We start from the raw sequence: 26,746 nt of genomic DNA, 5'->3' as shown, positions 1-26,746 counted from the left end.
ATCCCTCACCTCAGGCTCTCCTGATCACACCCACGTGGGCGGTCAGATCGCGGGCTAGGGTGTGCAGAGCCTCCAGAAGGAAACTCCTGCCCCGCTCACCTGCGCTCTGTGGCAGCTGCCCAGAGGCTGCAGGGGAAGGTGCGCTGGTGTGGACAGCAGCCTGGGCAGAGGGCCAGCCGAGTCAGTCCCTGAGCAGGAAATGAGGAAGCCCAACCTGCTGTGGGCCACTAGATGAACTGTGACCTCCTGGGAGTGGCCCGAGACAGCAGGACACAGCCACACCCTGCTGCTTCCCTGCCAGGGCCCAAGGACCTTACCCGGTACAGCTGGTCCACCCGGGCCTGGCACTCCATGTATGCCTCATAATCCGCAAACACCTTGAACCTGAAATGGGAGACAGGAAGCTGGGCTGGGTGGGTGACGAGTGGGAGGTCAGGAAACGGGCCTGGCTGGCTGTGTCCTCATGCTCTGCAGGACAGGGGTGGCCACAGGGACCACTCTGTGAGCAACACTTCTGTCCTGGGGACGCTAGTCTAGAAAAACTTTATTTTAACCCAGTGTTCTTTAAAGAACCCGTGCACGTGGGTTAGAGCTGCACAGGCTGAGGCCTCCCGCCAATTTCACCTCCAGGAGAAGGGCACAGGGTGACCACAGGCTCCATCACCATCTGTTCTCAGATCTCATGGGCTGACAACTGGTGGTGCAGGATTTATGGACACAGAAACACGTTTTGTTTACGATTGAGTCAGAAACACAATTCATAAAACTCTGTAAAGTCCCTCCTTGATCACAGACCTCAGCAGGGCCAAGCTCCCAGCCCCGGGCGTGTGTGGAGTTACGATCGATCGGGTCTAACAGAAGCCAGCTGACAGCATTCATCAAAAAGTGACAGACTAAACCAAAGGAACTGCAAGTGGAATAGAGGTCGATTCTCAGCCTTTGACAGACTCAGCTTTTACCACCTGGGTGGAGAAGAGGCCTGTCGTCAGAGGAGAGAGCACTGCCGACCTATAACAAGTGCTGTGCAAGGCTGTGCCCTGACACGGCCTCGTCGTAAAACACTAACCATGTGGTAACTCACGGCCTCACAAGCTCATTCCACCTGAACCACTCTTGGGCTCCCCATTAAACCCAGGCTCCCTCTACCCCGAGGAAGTCGCCTCCAACCCACCCAGGCGACGCTTGTCACTCCCGTCCGAGGAGGTCAGCTGGTGCCGGGGGCCTGGGGCTGGACCTGGCAGCTGGCAATCCCACCACCAGGCCCCCAGGCTCGCTGAGCACCGTCAGAAGCCCCACGAACCCCGGCCCCTGGGCGCAGCCGAGCCTCTGGCCGTGGGCTGAGGTGACGGTGAGCCTCACCGAGGCCCAGGCTTGGCCCCAAAGAACGTGCAGTTTTCAGCCTGCCAGGGGGACCCTTTGACCCATCGGTGAGGGACGAGGGGCCTGTCTCACCTGTCATGGTTCAGCAGCATGTCGACGACACCCTTGAAACAGTCGGGCTCCCTGGGGGAGAAGAAGCCGCTGCTGATCTGGTCCACGGCCTGCCGCAGCTCGGGCAGGGAGCCATAGTACTCCCAGGCGTTGTACCTGTGGGGAGATGGCGGCCTCATGGGCAGATGCTGGGGCCGTTTGTGCCCCGGGCCCAGGACAGCCAGGTGGGGTTGGCAACTGCAGGCACTGGGAGGTGGACTGTGAGCACATCAATTCCACCTCCTCCTTTTACTGTTACAGACACGTGGTTGCTAGAGGATGTACAAGTCCCATGCATGGCTCTGTCGCAGTCCTCTGAGAGGATGCTCAAGCAGCCCCGCCCCCGCCCCCAGGGCCAGGATGCTGCAGAAGAAAATGACATGTGAAACCAAGCTGGAGAGACACCCTGCGACCATTAGGGAGTCCGGGGAGAGGGAGGTGTGTGGCAGACATGGGACAGGGCCGAAAGGGCCAGCGCTCACAGGCTGACAAGGTTCTGACTGTTTGGGTTCAGCAGCTGGTGCCTGAGGCCTCAACAACTCCCCTGAGGGATTTTAGGCAACTAGGCAACTTCAGTTGCACAGGATTAGGCCGGGCTGGGACCCCTCACAGTATCCAAGGGTGTGAAAAACAAGTAGAGGAGATCTGAAGTCTTCAGAGGGACACACACCCTTTCTGGTCCAGGGCTTCCACGTCCTCCACCCGCAAGCCAAAGATGAAGAGGTTCTCGGCCCCAGCTTCCTCAGCCATCTCCACGTTGGCTCCGTCCATGGTGCCGATGGTGAGGGCCCCATTGAGCATGAACTTCATGTTGCCTGTGCCCGAGGCCTCGGTGCCCGCGGTGGAGATCTGCTGTGACAGGTCGGCAGCGGGGATCACTGCAAGGCGGCGAGAGCAAGACCCGTCAGCCATGAACCGCTCAACACGAGAGCAATGGGAACAGCACAGCAACACCACACACTGACCACACCACCTGTACGGCTCCCTTTTTTGACCCAGGGCAGCCTGAGGCAGAGGATCCACAATGGAGACGCCTGAGAAGCCCTGCAGGTGGCAAAGGACCTTTGTTCTGGAACCTTCCGCGGACCAGGGCCAAATCAAAGCCTGGTGTTGTCATCATTCCCTTGTATCCTGACATCACTGGTGTCTTATTCGATCAGCCCCACAGGCTCCTTAAATGGCTTGAAGAGGAATCTGACTCACAGCACCAGAGGACTGGGGACAGCGGGGGGACAATCTTCTTGTGGCCACACGCACCGAAGTCACTCTGTGCCGTTTACAGCGGCCAAGACACGACCCCATCCACGACCCTGCAGCTTCTCCCAAGTGTGGGTTCCCTGCGTGAGTTTCTCCACATGGCAGCAGGAACGCAGCCTCCGTCCTGCCTGCCTTGGCATCCCTGCTCCCACGTCCTCAGCTCGTTCTCAGAGCTAATGCTGCGTCCCTAACCCAGCTGAAGGGCACTCGGGGTCAGCCAAGACCAGAGCCCAGCCCCTTCTTCAAGGTCAGGTCCAGGTGCCAGGATAGAGACACAGGCACCCCCGGCCCCTCAGGCAGAGGGACATGGGCAGACGGGATGGTGGACACGTTACCACAGCCAGTCCAAGAGCTAGGGGAGGGTGTGGGGCCCAACTCCAGGCTGGCTGTCCCCAAGGTCAGTTCTAAGGAAGCACAGGAACTGGCCTGGGAGTGCCAGGCAGTGGCCATAAGTTGCTTTAGAAGCTCAGCGAAACACTAACCCCAACCCAACCCCCGAGCCACACATGGTCCATGGCAGTGGCAGGACCACAGGGATGGTCCTGATGACCCGTCCGCAACGGAGGAGGAGGGAGTGCGTGAGCCTGCCCTTCACTCAACGCCTGGAGGGCAGCGCACAGTCTCATGGATCAGAGGGGCTGCTACTCGGGCCACAAGTCCAGGCTCAGGTTTCCCAGCACTTCCTGCCAGGTCTCCGGAAGTGGCCGGCTCAGGGAGGCCTGTCCAGCTCAGGACAGCTATGCTCCGAGGCACATTTGGCCACAGGCCCTTCTCCAGATGGTAACACATACCCAGTACCCCCAAAGTGGAGTGGCCCCAGGCTGAACCCTCCCAGAGCAGGTGCAGGACGCCAGGCCAGAGTGGACAGGTGGGGATGAGCAGAAGCAACCTCTGGGGGACGGGGAGGGCCAGCAAGAGGGAGCCCTGGGGCAGAGGAGCGAGGAGGGGCAGCAGCGGGAAGTTCAGAGACCACGGATGTGTGAGACCGAGGACGACCCAGAGCCAGGCCAGGGGTGGGGGGCCCTCTGGCTGGGCAGCCTGGTGTTGGGGCTGTTAATCTGTCTGAAAGCAAGACAGGCCCTGACCACAGAGGACCACTGACTGCGCCCAGGTAGGGCAGGCTCACCTTTCTCGGCCAAGGACACTCTGTAGTTCTCCAGAAAGATCACTTTGAGCCTGTCGCCCACAACCGGATCGTGGTTGACAACGTCGCCGATGGACGTGACCAGCTTGATGATCATCTTGGCCATGTGGTAGCCGGGCGCTGCCTGGAAAGGGGGAGGGGCGCTCAGCAGACACCCTGTGCTCAGGGGCATGGCAGGGTCGCTGGAGCCCGGGCTGGACACGCCCAGCCGAGTGGCTCTGCCAGCAGGGTTCCCACGGCAGGGGAGGGGTGGGCTGAGGCCGTGGCATCCCTGCGTGTCCTGCCCTCAACCTGGCAGACGGACCCACGGAGCGCGGCGCCCCACCCGCTTCCTCGGCTCCAACCGAGTGCCTCTCATGACGGCACCTCACCCACGTGCACAAATCTGTCAACCTCAAGCTTGGTTTTCTGATTCTAGTTGTTTTTTTCAAAAATGGAGAGAGGGAACAAGGACCTCTGAAAACTGACTACCGACTTATAGGAAACGCAGGGAACCAAGGAAAGTACTGGGAGATACCAGAGGGACGTGGTTTGGGAAAGACACACAGCCTGATTTCTGTAACAAATTGCAAGGGAAAAAAAGAGGGGGACGTGAAGAAAAACCTACAGATGAAGAGATTTAAGAGACACAGCCGCCCGTCACCATGTGAGAACTTTGCTGGGTCCTGATTCAAACAAGCTCAAGGTATTTGTAGCTGTCACAAGACCGCTGCGTGTGGCCCTGGCTGGATATTTAATGATGTGGCGGAATTCTTGTCAAGTGTTTTAGGTGTGATGGTGGCGCTGTGTGGTTTTGCAGGAAAACATCACTGTGAAGACAACTGATTAAGTTCTTAGGGTTGAAGTGTTATAATGTCTGTAATCTATCTACTATGAAATGGTTCAGCAAAAGTCTGGGGGACAGGTTTGTCATGTTCTACACTTCTTTTTTTTCTCTTTTTAAAAATGTTAATTTTTAAAAAATTAACATTTTTTAACTTTTTGAAAGTCCACATCTCTAAAATGCATACGGAAATACTGACAAAAACAGCATGCTGGGGTAGGGTGGTGGTGGGATGAATTGGGAGATTGGGATTGACATATATACACTAATATGTAATGAAATAGATAAGTTAAAAAAAAAAGAAAAGAAAAAGAACCCCAGCATGCTGTCCGGAGTCTGCTTTAGAAACATCAAGAGTCGGGGGGCCGGGGGACGGTGGCAGAGACAGAACAAGACGGGCCTGCCTGTGAGGTGCCTCCACCTTCATATGTGCTCAAGTAAGAGGCGAGGACAGTCCTGGGCCCACCTGCAGCCCCTGTGAAGCAGCTGTGCCCAGGCTTCTGGGAAAAGTGGCAGAGGGGTGGGGACGCGGGCCCTAGAGCGCGGAGCCGGATGATGGGACCCACTGATGCCTGCCGGCGATACGCTGGGACTCTGAGATCCCACGTCCAAAAGCACATATAAATAAAATGAATAAGGCCAGGCTGAGCCAAGAGCAGGCGCACATCTGGCTGACGAAGCAGCCAGCGACTCACGTCTACTTGGCACACCAGTGCAGGGGAGGCGTGGAAATCCGGCAGTTACACAGAGAAATGGTGCTGCCCCATGAGAGCCCAGTAGAGACTGGCCCTTGGGGCTGGGGATCCCACTCCCCTGGGCCGGGCAGGCAGGGGCCCCATCCAGCTCCCTCCTGCGGCTGAGCTGATGGAGCCTGACCTGGCCCAGAGGCACACCTGGGGCCAGGACCTCTGGGCTGTGTGTGCAGGTTGGCGCCCGGCCACCCGCAGCATCCAGCCCTGATGCAGAGACACTGCTTGAAAAGCACGGTGGTTTGTGCATCCCCGACCAACGCCAAGCAGGAACCAAGAAGACGTCCCCTCACCTTGCCCCCGATCATGACAGTCCTGGGCACAAAGGCCTGGGCTGGGTCCTTCTTTATTCCTGCAGGACAAACAAAAAGAGAGCCACGTGAAGCCCCTGGAGCCAGACATGCCTGAGCCCTGGGACAGGCCTCAGTGACACTGTCTTCAGAGGCCAGCCCGACACAGGTGCTGCACTGCCAGGAGCTCCCGCTTACAGAATTCTACACTTGGTCCAGGTTGGTTTGGAAGGCCAGCCAGGAGCAGACTCTTCCAGAAAGTTCAGTGGAAAAGCTGTGCCTTTGTGTCCAGAACAGCTCAACACAGGAGCTTCTCTGGGTCTGGCATGTGATGGGTACTCAAAAATGGGGTGACCTTGGGATGGTGGTGATTCACCATCAGCCTGCGAGGGGTGTCAGTGAGACCCCAAGCCCCCTCCATCACTGGGACAGAGGGTGAGAAGCCCCCCAGACCTTTTCTGCACAGGAGCAGACAGCTCACCTCCAGCCCCAGCAGAATGAGATGTCCTCACCAGGCCACTGGTTTCCAGATTTCAGCTGGGGGGTGGGGGCAGGGAGTGTCTACAGAAGTGACAGGCTGCCCTAGATGGCATTCACCAGAGTCAGGAATCGGCCGCAAGGTTTACAGGAGCCACTAAAGGGTCGCGGCTGATCTGTAACCTGTCTTCAGGTTCTAGTAGGAACATGACCGTCCTTTAGTTCTGTATCTTCCCGCTTCCAGATTGTGAACAGAGTAACAAAGAGAACAGGAAAAAAATAAAGCCAAAACCCCACAAACTACATTTTTACTAAAACTAGTAAAAAAGAAAAATACGCTAACTCCAGATCATTGAGCAAGTCCTGCTGGGTCATGGGATAGGTGGGAGACAGAGCTGTGAACTCAGGGTCTCAGGAACCCCAGTCTCCCGGGGGCTGTGAGCAGGGAAAACGGAGGCAGGAAAGAGCCCCAGGGGGCTGGGCGGGCAGACCCTGTCGGCACCCCTCCTACAGAGAAACCTTGGAAAGGGGGTCTGGACATCCTTGTGGACAGAGGCCCACAGGGCCATGACGCCTCCTGAGCCAGCCTTGACTTGGAGCCCCAGAGAGGCGTCACAAGCTGGGGAGTCCTGCGGCTGCCTTGAGCTCACGAGGCCCCGGCCAGAGTCCTGATGCAGCTCCTCAGACACGAGTGACCAACCCTAACACAGAGCTTTGCCACAGACAAGGGCAGTGGAAGCAGCCTCCCTGTGAGTCTCCAACCTGTGAGGACTGTCGACGCAGATGGGAGACCATAGCGCCGAAACGCAAGACCCCGGGAGAAGGCAGAACACAGGCGACAAGGCAGAACTGCCCCACAGAGTGCAGCCCGATCACAGAAGCCAGGAGGGCGGGGAGACGCGCAGAAAACACAGTAGACACACAGAGCGTGGAGGCGGGACCAGCAGACAACATGGAACAGAAAAGGAGGGAGTGCTATCAACAGGCAAAAAGAAGGTGGTGGAAGAAACCAACCACGTCACTGGAGCCCCAGGAGAAAAAAGCCAAACACATGTTTTAATGTATTTCAAGGAAACTTCCTAGAAATGATATAAGATATCAACCACCATCCTCAGAGTGCCCGAGCGTCAGGAAAATTGACCCACAACAGCCGGCACCCAAGACACAGCCGAGTAGAATGAGCACAGGCCAAGAGAGCAGCTCACTCCGGACCCACCCTTCAGATGGCGCTGCTCAAGGAAAGAACGGGAGACTGAGGACATCGCTTCAGCGGAACCACCCTTCCCGCAAATGGCCACAGACTACTGTGGACACGGAAGACCTCGGGGCACAGGAGCTGGGCAGAAGGGCGACCGGACGGCCCTGTAAGAGGACTGGGCGTCTCATCGCAGACGGAAACCCAGGTCAGATCGAGGCGAGGATGGCAGAGCAGCACCACGTGCGCTGCATACATGCAGGTGGACGAGCGGGCGGGGGGCGGGTGACACGTGCCCTGATGGCCCCATCGGAATGCCGCAGGCGCCCCGGACGCTCACAAGCCGAGCAAAAGCAGCACCCTGGGCAGTAGGGAGGCACCGGTCACAAGAGGTGACGGGAGGAAGGGCAGGCCACCCAGCGACTGGCCCTGCCGCTCACAGGCAGGGGATTCGGGGACGCCGCTGGGGAAACGACAAAGAAAATGCAGAAAAATCACAATTGCAGAAGAAAACCACAGCAAAGAGCACAAAACAAGTCTCCGTGAACTGCTGTTTCTGGCCCAGGAGGTGCGCCCTTCCGCCAAACACACAGGAGGGCCCTCACCTGGGCCTTTTCTGAGGGTCGGGTCAGAACCATTCAACCCAAACTAGCATCCGTCCTGTCACTTCACTGTCGCACGAGCGAGCAGATCTCTCAAGACAGAGTCTCCCTCACTGGCAACTGGAGAGCTGATGTTCTCCAGGGGAGCTCTGCGTCTTGGAAAGTATTTGGTTCCTTTATTTTCAAAATTAGTATCTGCTTTACTACATTACAAGATCTTAAGAACCATGTTTTGGGCTTCCCTTGTGGCGCAGTGCTTAAGAATCCACCTGCCAATGCAGGGGACACAGTTTGAGCCCTGGTCCGGGAAGATCCCACATGCTGCGGAGCAACTAAACCCGTGCACCACGACTGCTGAGCTCACGTGCCACAACTAACTGAAGCTGGTGCACCTAGAGCCCAGGCTCCGCAACAAGAGAAGCCACCATAATGACAAGCCCGCGCACCACAATGAAGAGTAGCCCCCGCTCGCCACAACTAGAGAAAGCCCGCGCACAGCAACGTAGACCCAACGTGGCCAAAAATAAATAAATTAAATAAATAACTTTAAAAAAAAACCAGATTTTTCCTTGAGGCTTTATTATCTTATTTATAGAAGTAGCAAATGGTCATAGTTACTTTTAGGTGGATCTTTTTTTTTTTTTTTTTTCGATATGCGGGCCTCTCACTGTAGTGGCCTCTCCCGTTGCGGAGCACAGGCTCCAGATGCACAGGCTCAGTGGCCATGGCTCACAGGCCCAGCCGCTCCACGGCATGTGGGATCTTCCCAGACCGGGGCACGAACCTGTGTCCCCTGCATCGGCAGGCGGACTCTCAACCACTGCGCCGCCAGGGAAGCCCTTAGGTGGGCCTTTGATTCACACGTGCTTCAAGATCAAATGCCACTTAAATAGTTTAAGGTGTATAGATGTAACATACTATTTCATCTTCTATGGGTGTACTTCAAATGCCTCACCTGCTAAGGATAATCTCTCCAAATAACTTAAGAGGAGTCTAATAACGATAATAACTAAGTATGAAAGAAATGCTGCACCAGACCTAAAACCCAGCCTCTGGAGGAGGTGCGGCCCCTGCGCCTCGAGCTCCCCAACCTCTGAGCTCACGTCTCACTCCTTGCAGCTGCTCTGTTCTGAACACAGAAAACCAGAAGGTGCCACTCAAAATGAATATGCCACGTCCGCCCCAATGGCCACGTGAGAAAAAGGCCCGGTGGAAGAGGGGGTGTGGGGCGCAGGGGCGGAGCACTCACGGTTGTACAGGGTGACCACGTGCAGGCAGTTGAGCAGCTGCCGCTTGTACTCGTGGATCCTCTTCACGTGCACATCGAACATGGACGAGGGGTTGACCTTCACCCCGTACTCCTTCTCCAGGAAGGCAGAGAACTTCACCTTGTTTTCCTGGGAGAACAGAGGTAAAGATGGTGGGATGTTCACAGGGCTGAGCCCCCAGGGCTGGTGTCAGAGACGCAGCAGGGAGGGGATGCCCAGGACGCGCTGCCACCCCAGGGAAGACACAGAGGGACACAGGTGGTCACCGGAGCCTGGTGGGCAGAAGGGGGAAGCGTGATCCTGAAAGTGGATCCGCATGAGAGCATGGAGATAAACAGGAAAGTAGATGTGCAAACCCAGGAAGAGGAGCAAAGGATGAGAAAAGCAGAAAATGGAGACAAGGAGACCTGGGGTGGGGGGGCGAGACTCCAAAATGAAGACTACATCTGGGCCCCCGAGGCCAGGCTGTTGGCACAGTGGAGGGTCAGTCTCGGTCTTCAAAGGCCGCCCAGCGGGCCAGGCCGCCTGGTGGTGAGGTGGCCACAGGGAGGCCCAGGGGTGCGGACAGCATGTCAAGTGCAGACGCGAGACCTGCATCGATTCCCACTGCTTCCCTCCCGACGAGCTCTCCTCCAGACCTGGGGCGGCGGTGCGCTCAGGGTTCAGCGGGGCCCCCTCTGCAAGGCTGAGTGGGGGGATGGGCCCCCCACCAGGCCTACCTGCTTGACCTGGGCCACGTCCCTGATGAGTGCCTCGTCACTGAGCAGCTGCAGCAGTTTCTTCAGTTGGCTCAGGTCCGTCAGGAAACCCTCCCCGATTCTCTGCCGAGTCATAAGGGAGACGCGGTTTCTGCACCTCTTCTGCCCACCTCAGCCCCAGGCCCCCTCCTCTCCCACGACACCCCCTCCCAGGAAACACCGCACACCCGGCGCCGGTCAAGTCCCGACCACTGAAACGTGCCCTCAAACGCACGCGCCTCCCCCGGCTCCCCACAGGCCTGAAACCTGGGGGCCCGTCTCCGCCCACCCCCAAGGCCCGCACCCGCCAGAACCGCAGATGGACGGAGGCCTTCCGGCCGCTCCCGCCCAGCCTGGGCACCCTACCCTGCCCCCCACACTGCAGCACAGTGCTGTTTCCAAACAAACCCCAGCTTCAGTCTCCCTGTTTCTAATTTAGGACCGAGAGGAAAACTCCTGGCCTCCAGACACCTGGGCCGTCTCCGTGGCCTTGCCCTGAACCGAGGCCGCACCAGCCAGGCTGCGGGTGGTCACGTCCCTGCAGCGCTGCTCCTGGGCCCTCCCGGTAACTGGGCAGGCAGACCTCAGCTCTGCCGTCCCTTTCCAGAGAAGCCTCCTTGGCACACAGCCCGCCCCCCAGCACCCCCATGTCCAGCACGCGGCCGGGCCCCTGTGTGACTTGTCTCCTTCCTCGCTGAGCGCGTGAGCATGGGAACAAGTCAACAACGACCGCGTCCCCGGCTCACAAACCTCTTCGCGGGCAGCTGGGCCTAGCACTTCCCCTCTGAACTCCTGCACAGGCCGCCAGGGCTGCTGGCCGACCGCCCGGCCCCCCACACCCAGGGCGACAGCGGGTCCCCACCGCCCGCACCGTCCAGGAGCCGTCGCTGTCCACACGCTGAGGAGCGGGTCACCGCCCACACGGCCCCAGGCAGCTACCGCTCGCTCTGCCCGCCCACAGCTCCGGGTGGACTCAGAGGCGCTGGCCTCACCTCCACGATGATGTCCGCCAGCCCCGGGTTACACAGAAGCAGCCACCGTCGGGGCGTGATGCCATTCGTCTTATTCTGGAACTTCTCTGGCTCCAGCTCATAAAAGTCCTTAAAGCTAAAAACAGACAACGGGCAACTGTCACAAGCGCTGTTTCAAACAAGGTGAGCGAGAAGCACAGGGCCCTCTGAAGGGAGCCCCTGGGCGATCCAGAGCCCAGCCTTTCTGTTCCATCCCCCAAGGAGCCCAACTCCACGCCGGCATGTGGCTGGAGCCTGGCCACCTCCCAGTGGTTGTGCCAGTGGAGTGTGGACGGACAGTGGGGATTAAACAGTACACCACACAAAGCCTCAGGCCAGCACCGAGGACCCGGAAGCCTCCACACGGACAGACCCGTCCAGGGCTTCCGGGCGCCCACACGAGGCGCTCCACAGGTCTGCGGCGAGGATGGAAAGGAGGAATTCCAAGACCACATCCCACAAAGAGGGGGCAGAAGCAGGGAATCTGACCTAAGAATTCCTCCTTCCTCTCGGGGATGAGCCCCAGCCCGTCACACCCTAACCTCCACCCGGGGGGGGCCCAGGACTCTTGTCCCCAGGCGGGGCGCCAAGGCCCACAGCCAGCAGCACGTGCTCCAGGAGGAGAGCCTCTGCCTGGACAGACCGAGAACGCAGACGACGGGAAGGGCTCCTGGTGACAAGAGGGCTCGGTCCCCCAGCGTCGTCCACTGAGGCAGGGCCTCACCCTCCCACCGCCACGCTCTGGGCAGTTCACACGCCCTGGCGCAGGCCAGCGCAGGCCCCACTCACACTGACTGCTTCACGATCTCCGAGTGGATCCTCGCCACGCCGTTGACAGCGTGGGACCCGATGACACACAGGTGGGCCATGTTGATCCGCTTGCAGTCCCCTTCCTCGATCACGGACATCCTCCGCAGGCGGTCCACATCCCCGGGGAACAGGGCGGCCACGTGCTGCCGAAACAGAGCAGTGAGCAGGAGGGCGGGGGGCTGCTTTCCCCAAGAAAGGCCCAGGGCGGCTGCAGCCCAGCCTGACTGGGCCCCGGGAGAAGGTCTGCCTCGGCCTGGGGGCGGCGGCCCGGCCCGTGGGCTCGGAGGAGCTGAGGAGGTGCCGTGTGACGTACAGGAAGAGATGGGGATGCTGTCCCCGCTGGCCCAGGCAGGGTATAACCGCAGTCTACCAGTGGGAATGGCTACTCTTTCACCAAAAGATTAAAAAAATGAACTATAATCACACCTGAATTCTAAGTTCCCCTGTGCTTGTACCACTTTCCTTTCTGTGGGGGACAGAGGAAAGACAAAGGTGATTTGTTTCCAAATCACCCGAATGCTGCAGTGATGTCGCAGGACAAAGGCCTCTGGCATTCCAGGAACAGACACTCACACCTGAACCTGCTCAGAAATGAGAAGACTCCCCCCGACGCAGCAGGGGTCCAAGCGCGGGGAACAGGCAACAGCTCTGCCAAGTGACAGCCCCAGACCCCAAAGTCCTCTTCTTGAACGGCTATTCCCTTCAAGAAGTAAAGCACCTGTCCCGGGCCAGACGATCTGACGTGGAGGGCAGAGGAGGGCCCGTCAGAGCAGGGCAGCCCTCTCCCCTCCCGCATCACCACAGGAAGGGCATGCTCACATCCAGGTGCCTCTGGTTGATGGCGTAGACGATCTCCAGGTGCCGTGGCAGCAGCTTCTCAAACATGGACACAGGCCAGCGCTCCAAGGCCTCGGGTAGCACCGTGTGGTTGGTGTATGCACAGGTCTTCCTTGTGATTTCCCAGGCCTACAACATTCCAGAACACCCCAATGTTTTATTCAGAAAAAAGCAGCTCGTGGCCAGATGCCAAGGTGAGGGGAACGTGTAGGGTCAGAGGCAGGTGTTCAGATGCCACCAGGAAGGGCCCCGCACGTCTCTGCTCTCCGGGGCCCAGAACTTCCTAAACCCACAGTGAGCCCTGCGCCCTTCACTGTCCTGACACGCCCCATGTGCACCTCACATCCTGACCCAGAGCACACGCAGAAATGAGCACCTTACCTGCTACCTGGGAACCACTGCAACTTTCCTCTGTAAACCAGACAGAGCTCCAGGCAGCTTTGCTTTATTTCCACCAAACCGACTTCACAACCACAGTCCAGAGGAAACTGGTCAAGTGTCTGGCCCTGCCCTCCGCTGGCCAGGTGTGAACAGGGTCTGCCCAGCCCCACCCAGAAGTGCAGCCCCAAACCAGAAAGGGGCTCTGGTGCTAAAAAATGGGGTAAAAATGGTTTTATATGTTGATTTAAGTAAATGAGATCAACAAAACCCCACTAAAGAATCTAGGACCAAATAAGTGAAGCAGGGAGAACGAGCCTATAAATGTGTAAACGATGTATTTCTTTAAACCGAACACTTCTGAGTTTTTTGCCACAGTTCTAAGATGAAAAAGTATAGGTGAGAAGCTCTCAGAAGTGTCAGAATCCTTTTCTTGTCTTCCAGAAAACCACCCTTCTCTGGCCCTTAAACTGCTGGGCCCACTCACTGTGCCCTGCCCTTGGGAGAAACCCCAGACCCGCTCCTGGAACGTCCTTCTCCCCATAGCCCCGTCTTCCCAGGACAACTTCCTTCTGTTCTCCCGAGGCCACCAGAGAGGCCTCCCTCTGTGGACCAGCTCAGTACTCACCCCTGCTGTCGGGAGAGGCGGGGAGGTCGCCCCGTGCCCAGGTGTTTGGGGACACTGTGCTCGGGCCCTCGGTGCTCACCTTGTCCCAGTCGACCTTCTCCACGTCCACCAGAATCCGCATGAGCTCAGGGATGGCCAAGGCCGGGTGGGTGTCATTCAGCTGGATGGCCACCTGCGTTTACACGGGGTGACCCCTCAGTCCCTTGCCCGCGTGTGCAGAACCGGGGTCCTCGGCTGCCCGCCCCGAGGAGCCTGGTCATAGGACTGGCAGCAGGAAGTGGACGGCACTGCACGGGCTCCAGGCCCAGCACGGAAAGCCGCGGAGGTGCAGGGAGCAGGTCAGGGTGGAGGACCCGCAGGCCAGCCCCGCAGCGCGCGTCCAGAGCCCTCCCGTCTTGGAACGCTGCTCCTGCCTGACGGACGCTGGCCGGTTGTGTTCAGATTACTGAACTGAGCCTGCAAACTGGCCGCTTTGCCCGACAGAGCCTTTCACAGCGTTCCCTGCTGCCTCGACGCCTCCTGAGGCCCAGGGCAGCCCTGGTGGAGGAGGAAGGCGGCCTGGTCCCCGGGCACGAGGAGGCCCAGGTTGGGGGGCGGCTTCCCGCCCAGCCCCCACTGCAGCTGGAAGGAGGAGGCCCAGCCCGGGAACAGCCCGTCTCCGGCACGGCACTCAGCACTCTACACACGCACCTTGTCTGGGAACGTCTCGAAGGAGGTCCTTACGGGGTCGCGGCAGCCGAACTTGGATGACTTGAAGCGCCGGATGATGTCCTGGAGGGTGGCGGCCACCACGAAGTATTCCTGCTTCAACCGCAGCTCCTTCCCCTCAAAGAACTGAGGACATGCCCGGCTCAGCCTCCACTGCATGGGCCCTTGGGGCCCCCGAACCCAGGACAGGGCCCAGGCTGGGGTGCGGCCCAGGGGTGCCATGCCTCGATCCCCGGTGCTGGGGCCGAGGCCAGGAGGGCAACCTCCCCTCCCGGGTGCCTCACGTTCCAGGAGGCCTCATGCCTGAAGCATGAGTCTCTTCGGAGTCTCAGGGGCGCTGGGGGAGGGCGTTTGCTTATGAGCCTTTCAGCACAGCGCCCTTTGCTGCTACGTGCATGTATTTCCCTGATGAAATACGAAAAACCCACAACCCACAAAGATGGGCAAATCCTAAGGGCTCGTTTGGTGGCAGTGGATCTTGTGGCTGAGGCCCCCGCCTCACAAGTGGGGACACCTGCTAAGAGCGTTCCAAACCATGACCACGTGACATCTCAAGGTGTCCCTGCAGGATAGGGACTGCTGGCCCCACGCGCCAACGCGCCAACCAACTCTTGGGGAGCTGGCACCAGGTGCTAAAGAGCAGAAACGGCTGGACGTGGTCTGAGGTCTCCGCGGCCCTGCACTCGGCGGCCGTGTGCTTATGGGGAGCGTAGGTGTGAGGCCAGGAACCTCCTAAGAGCTCCCCTGGGCGGAGGGCAAAGGAGGGGCTAACAGCACACAGGTGCTCCTGGGCCCCGTCAGGGATGCCATGTCCACCCTCACTCTGAGGAGGTCACTCTCGTGGCCTCACCTGACAAGCCTGAGGCCAGCACAGGGGTCCTTCTGGAGCCCAGCCCCGCGGGGGTGCTTCCTACACTGGAGGAACGGCGCGGACGAGGACCACCCGCAGCAGCTACTCACGTTGTCGTTGGGATACAGGACTCTGGAGATGTTCTCGGCCAGGTTCCGGTCCAGGACCGCCTCGATGTAGCCGCCCACGTTGACTGAGGGCAGAGAGCGGAGTCAGGACCCGCGTGCCTGCCGAGGCTCTCATGTGCCCTGATCGGTCTGAGGACAGCGTTCCCGAGCAGAAGGCGTCCCACAGCTGCTACGCCGACCGGCCCACACCCCGCCCCAGACCCCTGGCTCTTTCCGGACGGCGCGGGGTCCCTGGGAAGTCCAGGGCTCACAGGGAAACTGCCCTCAGCCCTCCCGCAGTGGGGAGCCTCATGGGCTGTGGGTGCAGACGGGGTCGGTCTGGGATCAGCCACCGGATGGGGACAGGAGGGGACGCACAGTCATGGAGCTTGAAGTCATTGGGCGCCTTGGCGGACCACAGTCTCATGGTGTTGACGGTGTCGTTCTTGTAGCCCGGCACCGGGGTGTCGTACGGCATGGCCAGCACCACCTGCCGAGGGAAGACACGGTCCCCAGGCCTGGGCCACCTCCCCCCACGGGCTGGGGCAGCTCGGCCTCGCAGGAAGCGGCCCACCGGCCCACCCTCCTCTGGCTTCGCTCCTTCCTCCTCAAACACACCCAACCTGCCCCGTGTCCCTCGCACCTGCAGCCCCGGCTCGCACATGTCCTGAGCCGGGAGCACCCGAGGCCACCTCCGGTGGGCCCTGACCACACGCCAGGCCCTCTCTAGCTTCACCTTCGACACCGGCGTCGACTGTCACCTGGCTCCTCGGTAGCCCCTCCTCCCGTGTCCTTGGCCTCCCCCTCCACACCTGCCCTCTTCTCACTCAACTCTGTGTGGGCGATTTCGGGACTCACCTAACCTCTCCCCACAGACAGCTGCTATTTCAGACCATCTCACACGTCTGCGGCGAGGCTCCTCCTGTTGCCTTGACCTCGAACTTCAGCAAAACCAAAGCAGCCTGCACACTCCCTCCCGACAGAAAACATCGGACCTGCCCTCCACCCCTGTCCCAGTCCCCATCTGTCCAGAAGCACCAGCTCTGCTCTTGCCAAGCACAGGAAGAGGTGCACAAGCCTCAGGTCACTTCCACCCGCAGACCCGCCCACGGGCTTCTCACACCCAGGCCTGCTTTCGGGGGCGCTTCATGTGCGGCCTCAGGAGCTGAAGGCAGCTCCAATGGCCACAAAGGACTACGGGGGGCGGGGGGCCCGGGTTAAAGCCCCAGCATCACCCTTCCCTTCCCGTCTCCCCGCAGCCCTACTCCCCAGCCCTGGCTGGCCTCGACAAGCCCTGCAAAGCATCTGCAACCTGCTCCCTCCCTCTCCACGGCCAGTCCCCCAGGGGAAGGCCCTCACTGCATGGCGCCTGGGGTGCCGAGTGGTCTCCAGGCCTTTCATTCATCTTCTACAATCACACCTAGAAAACCAGACCCCCTTCTCTGCTTTTCCAAATTAAATACAACTTATTCTGGCATCTCAGGCCGCCAGCCTGCCCTGGCTCCATGAGCCCCAGTTAAGACTTGAGTCTGCATGACTCACTTGACCCCTGTGACTCACGGGCTTGCCCTGCTTACGCTCTACTGCCCACACTGCTGCGGTGGCGTCTTTCTTACGTATTGCGACCACCACCCATCCCCACCCCCACAAGCTCTCCTCCGCCTCCGCGGTCTCTGAGCCCGGGCTGGACTCCGTGTGTGCACCCGCCGGTACGGCACCGCGTTCCGCCAAGCACTCGGTGCTCCTGCCCTGGCCCCCCAGCCTGGCCCCCCAGCCGCCAGCATCCACCCAGCCGCCCCACATGCCCAGAGCTCCGACAGCTCAGAATAACCAGTGAGCTACACTGAGAGCCGGGGCCACACGCGGGACCGGGAGCGAGGGGTGAGGGCCTGCCCCACAGGGACGCGGGGCTGGTCCTACCCCCTCTACTGGGGTCGCGGCGGGGGTGGTCAGTGCCCTGCCCCTCCCTGCGCCGACCCGCTCACCACGAGACACCGCCAGTCTCAGCCGACATGGCTCCCGTTAAACTACAGAGTGTGGCTTCACAGTTGGTGTCTGGACAGTCCCGACCGAGTGTGGGGAGGTGGGTCCCACAGGGAAGCTCCAAGGGGAGCCGACGCGACAAGGCGAGTCGAGGGTCCCCGTGCTCAGCCCCCCACCCACCAAGAAGCGCCCGTGGTACCTGTGTGTCCAGCCAGCACACGCCCTCAGGGCTGTGCTCCACTCGCCCGTAGAAGTGCACGGGCAGCATGTACTCCGGCCGCGCCTTCTCCCAGGGGTTCCCGTAGCGCAGCCAGTCATCCGCCTCCTCCACCTGGAAGGGCGGCAGGTGAGGGCGGGGGAGACGGTCCCGGGCACTGGCAGACCCTGCCCTCCGCCCACACTGACCACGCCATCCAGACGATGCTGCCCGGCACGGAAACAAAACTGTGGCCTATTTACAGCGCAAAGGTTTCCAATTCTGGTCAAGGCTCTGTTTAAAAATGAACACTTTGAACTGTTAAAGAAAAAACTCATATAAAATTAGAAGAATAAATCAAAGTAAAAAGACGTTAAGAATTGCTTGAATTCAGCAGTAAAAGGAAGAAGTCCTGGGGCACATCAACAAACCTCGAGACGTTATGCAGAGTCCACACACCGCATGACTCCATCCACGTGACGTGACCTGACCAGGACGGCCAAGTCACAGACAGAAGGATGGCCCCGTCTACACCACACGTCCAGGACGGCCAAGTCACAGACAGAAGGATGGCCCCGTCTATACCACACGTCCAGGACGGCCAAGTCACAGACAGAAGGATGGCCCCGTCTACACCACACGTCCAGGGCGGCCAAGTCACAGACAGAAGGATGGCCCTGTCTACACCACACGTCCAGGGCGGCCAAGTCACAGACAGAAGGATGGCCCTGTCTACACCACACGTCCAGGGCGGCCAAGTCACAGACAGAAGGATGGCCCTGTCTACACCACACATCCAGGACGGCCAAGTCACAGAGACAGAAGGAGGTCAAGTCCCCAGAAGGAGCATCTGGGTCATGCTTTTAGGACAGTGACGTGGCTGAGGTTACTGCTTCACTGTGCCCATCTCCACAGAACTCCCCGCAGGACTGTTCTGCCTGGTGCAGGCAGGTACTCATCACAGGACCGGTCCCGCCTTTGACCTCCTGTACGTGAGTGAGATTCCAACATCAGAGCCTGGCTGTCTCCACAGAGCAGTTCAATGAGCTGTCTGCAGAAGCAGCAACTTCCCAAGTACGTGAGGCGAGGGGCTCTCCCTTCTGGAGCCCCTTCTCTGATAGGAAGGCTGGTCTGTGGCCCCCGCTGGCCACCACTGCTGCTTTGTGACCACTGCCCACATTTACTTGGGCTACAGCTAAACTCCGTTAAAAGCATTCTGACTGAGCAGCTCCCTTGACAGAAGCGTGGGAGTTGGCAAGTTTACCACCGGCCTATCAACCTAGGACTGTCTTTAAATTGTTACGCATGGTGGCAAGAGGCACAGGAACAGGGAACCAGAAGGAAGAATTGTCTGTGGTCAAACAGACAGAGACAGAAACCACCACCAAAACCTTCCTCCTTACGACCGTAACACCCACCAGGCAGGGAGGAGCCTCAGAGTCTCTGTCTTACAAACACACACATCGCCTCGACTACGAAAGAGCTAGAATGGGCCACAGACCACACGTGTACAAAGGCTGGCTCACATCTGACAGAAACACTCACATAAATAACTGTGACTAGGGAATTCCCTGGAGGTCTGGTGGTTAAGACTCCGCACTGCCAATGCAGGGGTTGCAGGTTCGATCCCTGGTTGGGGAACTAAGATCCCATATACAGCGAGGTGTGGCCAAAAAATAAAAAAAAGAAAAGGAAAAAAAAAGCACAAAAAGAACTGTGGCTAAAATCACCCAGAACGTGGCAGGAGGAAAAGTGCATTTCTCCTTTCAAGGTCATAGGGAATATTTCTATAAATTAACCAGTGGCTACAAATCTGTTGTGTTTCCTTTTCCTTTTGGCCATACTTTTCTTGGCTAACGTTTTATTATGAGCGTTTTCAAACACATAGAAATGCCAAGGAATTGACAGTGAACTACACACCCTCCACCTAGGCTCTGTCACTGCTTCCATCTTGCTATACTTGATAACCACGTCTCCTTCCATCCATCCATTACTTTTCTGATGCATTTCAAAGTGAGCAGTTCATCCCAGACATCTGTCCACTCTTCCCCTGAACACTTCCGCAGGCATGTCATTAAGGACAGTCCATCACAGTGTTTATTTTTTAGGCTAACAGACGCACAGTGAAATGCATAAATCTTAAGGCCGACACTGGTGAGTGCCGACAATTGCACACACCCGTGTGACCCAAACCCCATCAAGACAGAGGACACTTCCATCACCCCGATCATTAGCTTCTTCGTTCAGACTGTACGACTTTCCTGTTACCAGCTTTTTGATCCTAACTCCAGCCCTGCTTTATCTGTGACTTATAGACCCCAAATTATTTAAACTATTCCCCACCCAAGTGGAAGAGTGCTGCCTTCCTTTCTGAAATGCCAAAGTGAGGGGAAACGCCCACCTCACTTAAGAGAAGGAAGGTGGGACTGCGTTTTGAGTCCCCCCATTTACCAGCAGGGTCTTGACCGTGTTACTTCTCTGCCTGACGCTTTAGAATTGAGGCTCATTCTTCCTAAGAGCCACATTGCTTTGCAGAATCCAGCCCCTAACCCCACAGGACGCCACCACCTCGCTGGTGTCAGCGAGGGCAGGTGGGAGCAAAGCCTGCAATAGCTGTTCTCCTAGCGACTCCAGGCCAATCCTCCTCTGCAGTGGGGTTGGGCTGGGGGGTGCCTTCGCTCTGTGAGAGACGACAGAAAACAACACCAGCTGGTGGCGTCCTCAACCCACAGTGTCTCCTGTGAGGCCCAGCTGGGCTCTGGCCCCAGCCTACCAGACGTCCTGTCGCCACACAGAAGCCGTGTGCAATGAGCACATGTAGGCAACGGGCACTGCCGGCCGTGGGGACGATGTGGAAAGCACGGAGTGCCCAGAACTCTCAGCACTGCCCACCTGCCCCCCTCTGCCCTGCCGAGGACCGGCACGCAGCCTCTCCAGGAGGAGCAGCAAGTCCAAACACAGAACTGACGGTGCCTGGCTATTTTCTCATGTGCATGAGAGCCGCAAGTGAGCAAAGGAAGGAAATGGCACCCACCTGCCAGCCATTGACAATCTTCTGGTTGAAAATCCCAAACTCATAGCGGATTCCATAGCCGTACGCCGCCAGGCCCAAGGTGGCCATCGAGTCAAGGAAGCAGGCTGAAAGTCCAGACACAAAGAACTTCTTGGGATCAAAGACGATCAGTAGACCCAAGGCCTCTGGAGCCAAGGCCCAGACACCAAGTCAAGTAGGCGCCGGAGGGCTGGCCCCCAGGGCATCAGGCAGTGGCCCAGTGGTGACTGGTCACCTTCAGGTCTCATGAAAAGGAAAATGGAACCCCACTCTGATGCCCTTTGGCCTGAGAGCCCGGGGCCAGGACAAGACAACATCAACACGGGGGCTACCTGGGGGTGTGGGAAGAGGGACGAACCCCACAGAGGACACTGCCAAACTCAGCTCATCTCAACACACTGTCCCCTCCTGCCAACGTTCTCTTAGGGACCCTCACTCAGGCTGCAGGCCTCCCCACCCTCGCACGTTCTACTTGAAATCCAAGCAACGTCACAGAACATCTGCCCACATACTGGTAAAGATGACACAGAAGTGGGGCCTGCAAATGTACATTTCAGCACCCACAGCACCAAATACCCAGGTGCCAAAGTGCCACCAGGGCACCCGGAAGGTGCCGCCAAATGGAGCCCTTGTTCCGATCAAAACGTCTTGAAAGCAAACCACCATGATTTGAATAAAGATTCAGAAGGCAGCCTTATTAAACTTGTGGAGTAAGAAGAACACAAAATTTAAACGACGAAACACCAGCACATAAGACACATGCCAATTTACCAAACATGCACAGACCTGGGGGTGTCAGGCCCCCTGCTGAGGAGCAACAAGAAGACCCACAAACCAAGGCCTGGGCTCTCGCTCTGAGGAAATCATTCTCGCAGGAGGGACGCCACACACGAGCTACCGCAGGCTGGGGGTGTCCCGGGTCTGCACGGCGAGGGGAGCCGTGGAAGCAGAGGGGCCCAGACGAGTCCAGGGGGAAGGCCGGTGGCGCCGCCCAGTGGCAGGAACGGTGCCTGGAGTGGACGCGAAGCAGCCTGACGCGGCCTGAGGACCCGCGGGGGCGGGAACGGCCCACGAGCTGACACGCCGGCCTCAGGGCGGGCGGCCTGGAGCTTCGCTGGAGCTTGGGTTTTTACTTCAGTTTTTACTGACTGAGCAAGGACTAAGTGGGGAGATGACCACACTCAACGGAACGCCGTCAGGGCGAAGGGGACCGAAGCCCGAGGGGCTGCCCTCTGCCTGCCGGCCTGGATGCTGTAACGCCGTCTGCAGCGGGAAGCGACGGCTTAGCGTGGTGCGTGTGACCTCACCTTCGCAGGCCACACAGAGCCCACACCCACCAGTGGGGCACACACGGCCTTTCCCCTGGAGGCGGGGCACGCCTGGCCGAGGGTTAACCTAGAGCCGGGTGCTGCTGTGTCGGACAGGAACATACGCTGTGCTTATAATTTCTGAAGAATTTAACTTAAATTCTGAAAACATAAACACATACACACAACTCACCCAGATAAATTTTAGGGCATTCGCTCCCTTTACAAAATGACAGCTCTCAAAAGGGGCAGTAATGCAAAGTGTATCACTTTAGGGACCCGTACACACAAGGGCAGCACAGAACTTGATCATCTCTGCTCCAGAAGCACTGTGCCCAAAAGCCTGGAAGGACACAGTGACATCAACTCTCACCGTGACTGCTGTTTCCACTTCCAAGTTCTTAACCCAGCTCCTTCCCCCTCATAAAGGCTGGCGAAAATAATTAAAACAGAAAAAAACCCACAAACTTCCAACTGGGTATATTCTCAAATAGGGTGGCCCAAAGGAGCAGCAGCTCCAAGAGAAACAGCTCTGCTATTTTAGAGCAATCTGTTTACTGTAGTAAAGCAGGAACAGTTGCTTTACGCTGGGCTACACTCATAAACTGTGCGTGTGTGTTTCTAGCCCTCTGTCTTTCTCCCAGTTACTGGCTGTGGAGGTGGTTGGTATATTGCAAACCCCTCCTGGCATCAGTTCCCCAATACTGGCAAGCCTGGTCACCATAATTATGAAGCGCCCTTTGTGTGAAAGAGAATATATAATTTGCATTTTTTTCCCCTACTGGTGGCAAAGATTTTGACCCAGAGGACACACTGTCCCATCCACTCTGAGGGACCAATCTATCCCCACGGACCAGTGCTGGGAGCATGGCTGATCTTGGCCTTGCCATGTGCTGCTCTCTGACCAAGGCACTGTGTCAGGAAAGGTCTGTCCTGGACAGGAGCCTGGGGTTACCTGCCAGCCTCCCCAAGCCTCCGTTCCCCAGGCCGGCATCCTCTTCTATTTCCTCCAGTTCTTCCAAGTCTAGCCCCAACTGTGAATAAAAACAGAGGTAACATTTTAATATTACTTAATATTTTCCCTCAGCGATAGGTGGAAAGATATTTAAATCTTATGAGCTTATATCAGTCAAAGGTTAGAGTCTGCCTTCTTTTAGACTTGCAAATCCAACATTAAAATCTGGTGTTAGGATGCGGAGAAAGGGGACCCTCCTACACTGTTGGTGGGAATGTAAATTGGTGCAGCCACTGTGGAAAACAATATGGAGGTTCCTCAAAAAACTAAATATAGAGTCACCATATGATCCAGCAATCCCACTCCTGGGCATATATCTGAAAAAAACTCTAATTGGAAAAGACATATGCATTCCAATGTTCATTTCAGCACTATTCACAACAGTCAAGACATGGAAGCAACCTAAATGTCCATCGACAGATGAAGAAGATGTGGTATATAATCTACTATGGAATATTACTCAGCCATAAAAAAGAATGAAATAATGCCATTTGCAGCAACATGGATGGACCCAGAGATTATCATACTAAGTGAAGTAAGCCAGACAGAGAAAGACAAATACCATATGATATCACTTATCCATGGAATCTAAAAAATAGTACAAATGAACATATTTATAAAACAGGAACGGATTCACAGAAATAGAAAACAAACTTATGGTTACCAAAGGGGAAAGTGGGGAGGGATAAATTAGGAGTATGGGATTAACAGATGTACGCTACCATATATAAAATAAACAACAAGGATTTACTGTGTAGCACAGGGAACTATATCCAATATCTTGTAATAACCTATAATGGAAAATAATTGAATAAAAATAAAACTGAGTCACTTTGATGTACACCTGAAACTAACACAATATTATAAACCAAGTATACTTCAATTTTTAAAAAATCTGGTGTTTAATCAATGCATGAAAATGAAAGCTTCCAGGTATTTCAAAAGCTGCCAAATGACTTAAGAATTAACAGTCAAAATGAGACATGGTTTAATAGCCAGAGATATTGACTGCTGCATTATTAACCTACTTACAGTGGACAGATTATAACATGTATCCTAAAAAGAAGCCAATGCTTTTAGTAACTCTCTACTTTCCCACGGTCTAATGATATTTACATGACATCTTTTTTTTTTTTTTTTTTTTTTTTTGCGGTACGCAGGCCTCTCACTGTTGTGGCCTCTCCCATTGCGGAGCACAGGCTCCGGACGCGCAGGCTCAGCGGCCATGGCTCACGGGCACAGCCGCTCCACGGCATTTGGGATCTTCCCGGACCGGGGCACGAACCCGTGTCCCCTGCATCGGCAGGCAGACTCTCAACCACTGTGCCACCAGGGAAGCCCTACATGACATCTTTTAAAGCCAAAACCTAAAAGCACTTTTCCTATCTATTCCAACGGCATTCAAACAATCTTGTGAAACAGATATGTTAGGTTAAACATCAGAGAGAAAGCATCTGATTTGAAACCATTCAAAAATGCAGATCTTGGGGCTTCCCTGGTGGTGCAGTGATTAAGAATCCGTCTGCCAACACAGGGGACACAGGTTCGAGCCCTGGTCTGGGAAGATCCCACGTGCTATGGAGCAACTAAGCCCGTGTGCCACAACTACTGAGCCTGCATGTCACAACTACTGAAGCCTGCATGCCTAGAGCCCATGTTTCGCAACAAGAGAAGCCACTGCAATGAGTAGCCCACGCACCGCAATGAAGAATAGCCCCCGCTCAGCACAACGAGAGAACGCCCGCGCAGCAACGAAGACCCACCGCAGCCAAAAATAAATAAACAAACAAATAAATAAAAGAATGCAGATCTTAAGGCTCTCAATTAGGATAGATGGATACTTGTTCCATTAATCTGGCTTTAGTGTATTAAACTTGACAAATTGCTTATTAATTACTTTTTTTTTTTTTTTTTTTTGGCCACGCCACATGGCTTGTGGGATCTTAGTTCCCCGAACAGGGACTGAACCCTCACCCTCCACAATGAAAGCACAGAGTCCTAACTGGACTGCCAGGGAATTCCCTCATTAATTACCTTGATCAGTGGTTTCTAAACTTTTTGATTTCAGGAAGACCTAAAGAGTTACTGTTTATTGAGATTATATCTATCAATATTTATCAAATTAGAAATTAAAATGGAGAAAGTTTTTGAAGTATATATGAATTCATCTTAAAACAACAACAAACCCATTACATATTAACACAAACAACACTGTTTAATGGAAAATAACTACATTTTTAAAAACAACCAAAAAAATAATGAAAAGGGTGGCAGTGTTCTACATTTTTATAAATCTCTTTAATGGCATTCAATCTGTTAAGATATCACACACATAGAGGCTCTGGAAAGCCTACCGTACATAGACTCATGCGAATAAGAATAAATAGTTCTGCCTCAGAGGACCCCTTGAAAAGGTCTCAGGGACCCCGGGGGGCTCCAGACCACACTTTGAGGATCTGACAAACTGCAAAGGGTGGAAGCTAAGTTGTGAGAAAATTAAAAACATTAGTCATAAAGAAATGATTTAGTATCTATTAAATCAAGTGGTGTTAACACATAACAACAATCTGATTAAGATTTCAAAACACTGACTTCCGAATTTCCAATTTGAAATTTCAAAATACTGACTCCTACAGCAATTTCAAAGAGTGTGTTCCACCAAAATATTTTGGGTGTGTGGGGGTTATAGGATGTACCTAATAACACGTTACCAGCTCAACATTAAGAAACGTGTTTAACTGCCACATTTTCCAAACCTGATGCTGGAACCTCTTACTTCTGACACGTCTCTTAGCTCAGAGACCAGACACTCAAGGAAGACAGGCCCAGGGTGCATGTGGGCAAGATGTTTTGTTCCTTTACATTTTTACCTGGAATGTTGTAGGCACAACTCAGCCTAGGAAGGCAAATTTTGCCTTGACTTTGAGAGCATTCAGAAGAGGCACAGAAGTAGCTAATTGACATAAAGTCTAAAACCTTCCTGGGACTTCCCTGGTGGCGCAGTGGTGAAGAGTCTGCACTCCCAATGCAGGGGTCCCGGGTTAGATCCCTGGTCAGGGAACTAGACCCCACATGCATGCTGTAACTAAGGGTTTGCATGTCACAACTAAGAGTTTGCATGCCATAACTAAGGAGCCTGCCAGCCACAATTAAGACCCGGCGCAACCAAATAAATAATAATAAAGGGAAAAAATAAAAACCTTCCTAAAGTGGGCTTCGGAAACAAAGACGAAAACTGAGCACAACAGAGCTCTCTTAACAACCTGACTTTTTCTTATTGAGTCATAACCCACAGACCACAAAAGCGAACAAGTTGATGGTTTTTAGCATATTCACAAAGCTGTACAACTATCACTACTATCCAGTTTTAGAACTTCATCTCCCCCAGAAAGAAACCCCCTACTCAGTAGCAGTCACTCCCTATTTCCCCCTCCCTCACTTGTCTACTTTTTGTCTGTACAAATTTGCCTGTTCTGGACATTTCTTGTAAATGGAGACATACAATATGCAGCCTTTTGTATCTGGCTCCTTACAATTAGAATACTATTGTCCGGGTTTATCCATGTTGTCAGTACTTTTATCACAGTGTAGTAGTCCACTGTATGGCCATGCCACATTGAAAGACACCTGGTTGTATTCACCTTTTGGCTATTATGAATAATGCTGCTATGAACATTCATGTACAATTTTTTGTATAGATGTATGCTTTCTTTTTTTTTTTTTGCGGCACGAGGGCCTCTTACTGTCGTGGCCTCTCCCGTTGTGGAGCACAGGCTCCGGACGCGCAGGCTCAGCGGTCATGGCTCACGGGCCCAGCCGCTCCGCGACACGTGGGATCCTCCCAGACCGGGGC

At 55.8% G+C, this 26,746-nt stretch overlaps 1 protein-coding gene across 3 annotated transcripts in view; it reads right to left on the bottom strand.

Moving 5' to 3' along the window:
• The window catches only part of PYGB (glycogen phosphorylase B), a 53,050-nt gene that overhangs the window by 917 nt on the left and 25,387 nt on the right, over positions 1-26,746 (bottom strand). For 2 of the 3 annotated variants that reach the window (XM_065892816.1, XM_065892817.1), the window contains 17 exons: positions 22,834-22,912; positions 20,554-20,657; positions 17,523-17,654; positions 15,719-15,830; positions 15,344-15,426; positions 14,366-14,509; positions 13,755-13,847; positions 12,652-12,798; positions 11,812-11,975; positions 11,005-11,119; positions 9,995-10,096; positions 9,257-9,404; positions 5,737-5,795; positions 3,854-3,995; positions 2,141-2,348; positions 1,453-1,587; positions 318-384 (listed from right to left, as the gene is read on the bottom strand). In XM_065892816.1, coding sequence (XP_065748888.1) covers positions 318-384; positions 1,453-1,587; positions 2,141-2,348; positions 3,854-3,995; positions 5,737-5,795; positions 9,257-9,404; positions 9,995-10,096; positions 11,005-11,119; positions 11,812-11,975; positions 12,652-12,798; positions 13,755-13,847; positions 14,366-14,509; positions 15,344-15,426; positions 15,719-15,830; positions 17,523-17,654; positions 20,554-20,657; positions 22,834-22,912 — 2,034 coding nt within the window. The remainder of the gene's footprint in view (positions 1-317; positions 385-1,452; positions 1,588-2,140; positions 2,349-3,853; positions 3,996-5,736; positions 5,796-9,256; positions 9,405-9,994; positions 10,097-11,004; positions 11,120-11,811; positions 11,976-12,651; positions 12,799-13,754; positions 13,848-14,365; positions 14,510-15,343; positions 15,427-15,718; positions 15,831-17,522; positions 17,655-20,553; positions 20,658-22,833; positions 22,913-26,746) is intronic. The other variant, XM_065892818.1, reaches the window with a different exon arrangement.

The sequence above is a fragment of the Phocoena phocoena genome, chromosome 15, assembly GCF_963924675.1.
Source record: "Phocoena phocoena chromosome 15, mPhoPho1.1, whole genome shotgun sequence".
Lineage (NCBI taxonomy): Eukaryota > Metazoa > Chordata > Mammalia > Artiodactyla > Phocoenidae > Phocoena > Phocoena phocoena.
Note: the sequence above shows the minus strand (reverse complement) of the source record. Positions and strands in the feature narration are given on the sequence as shown.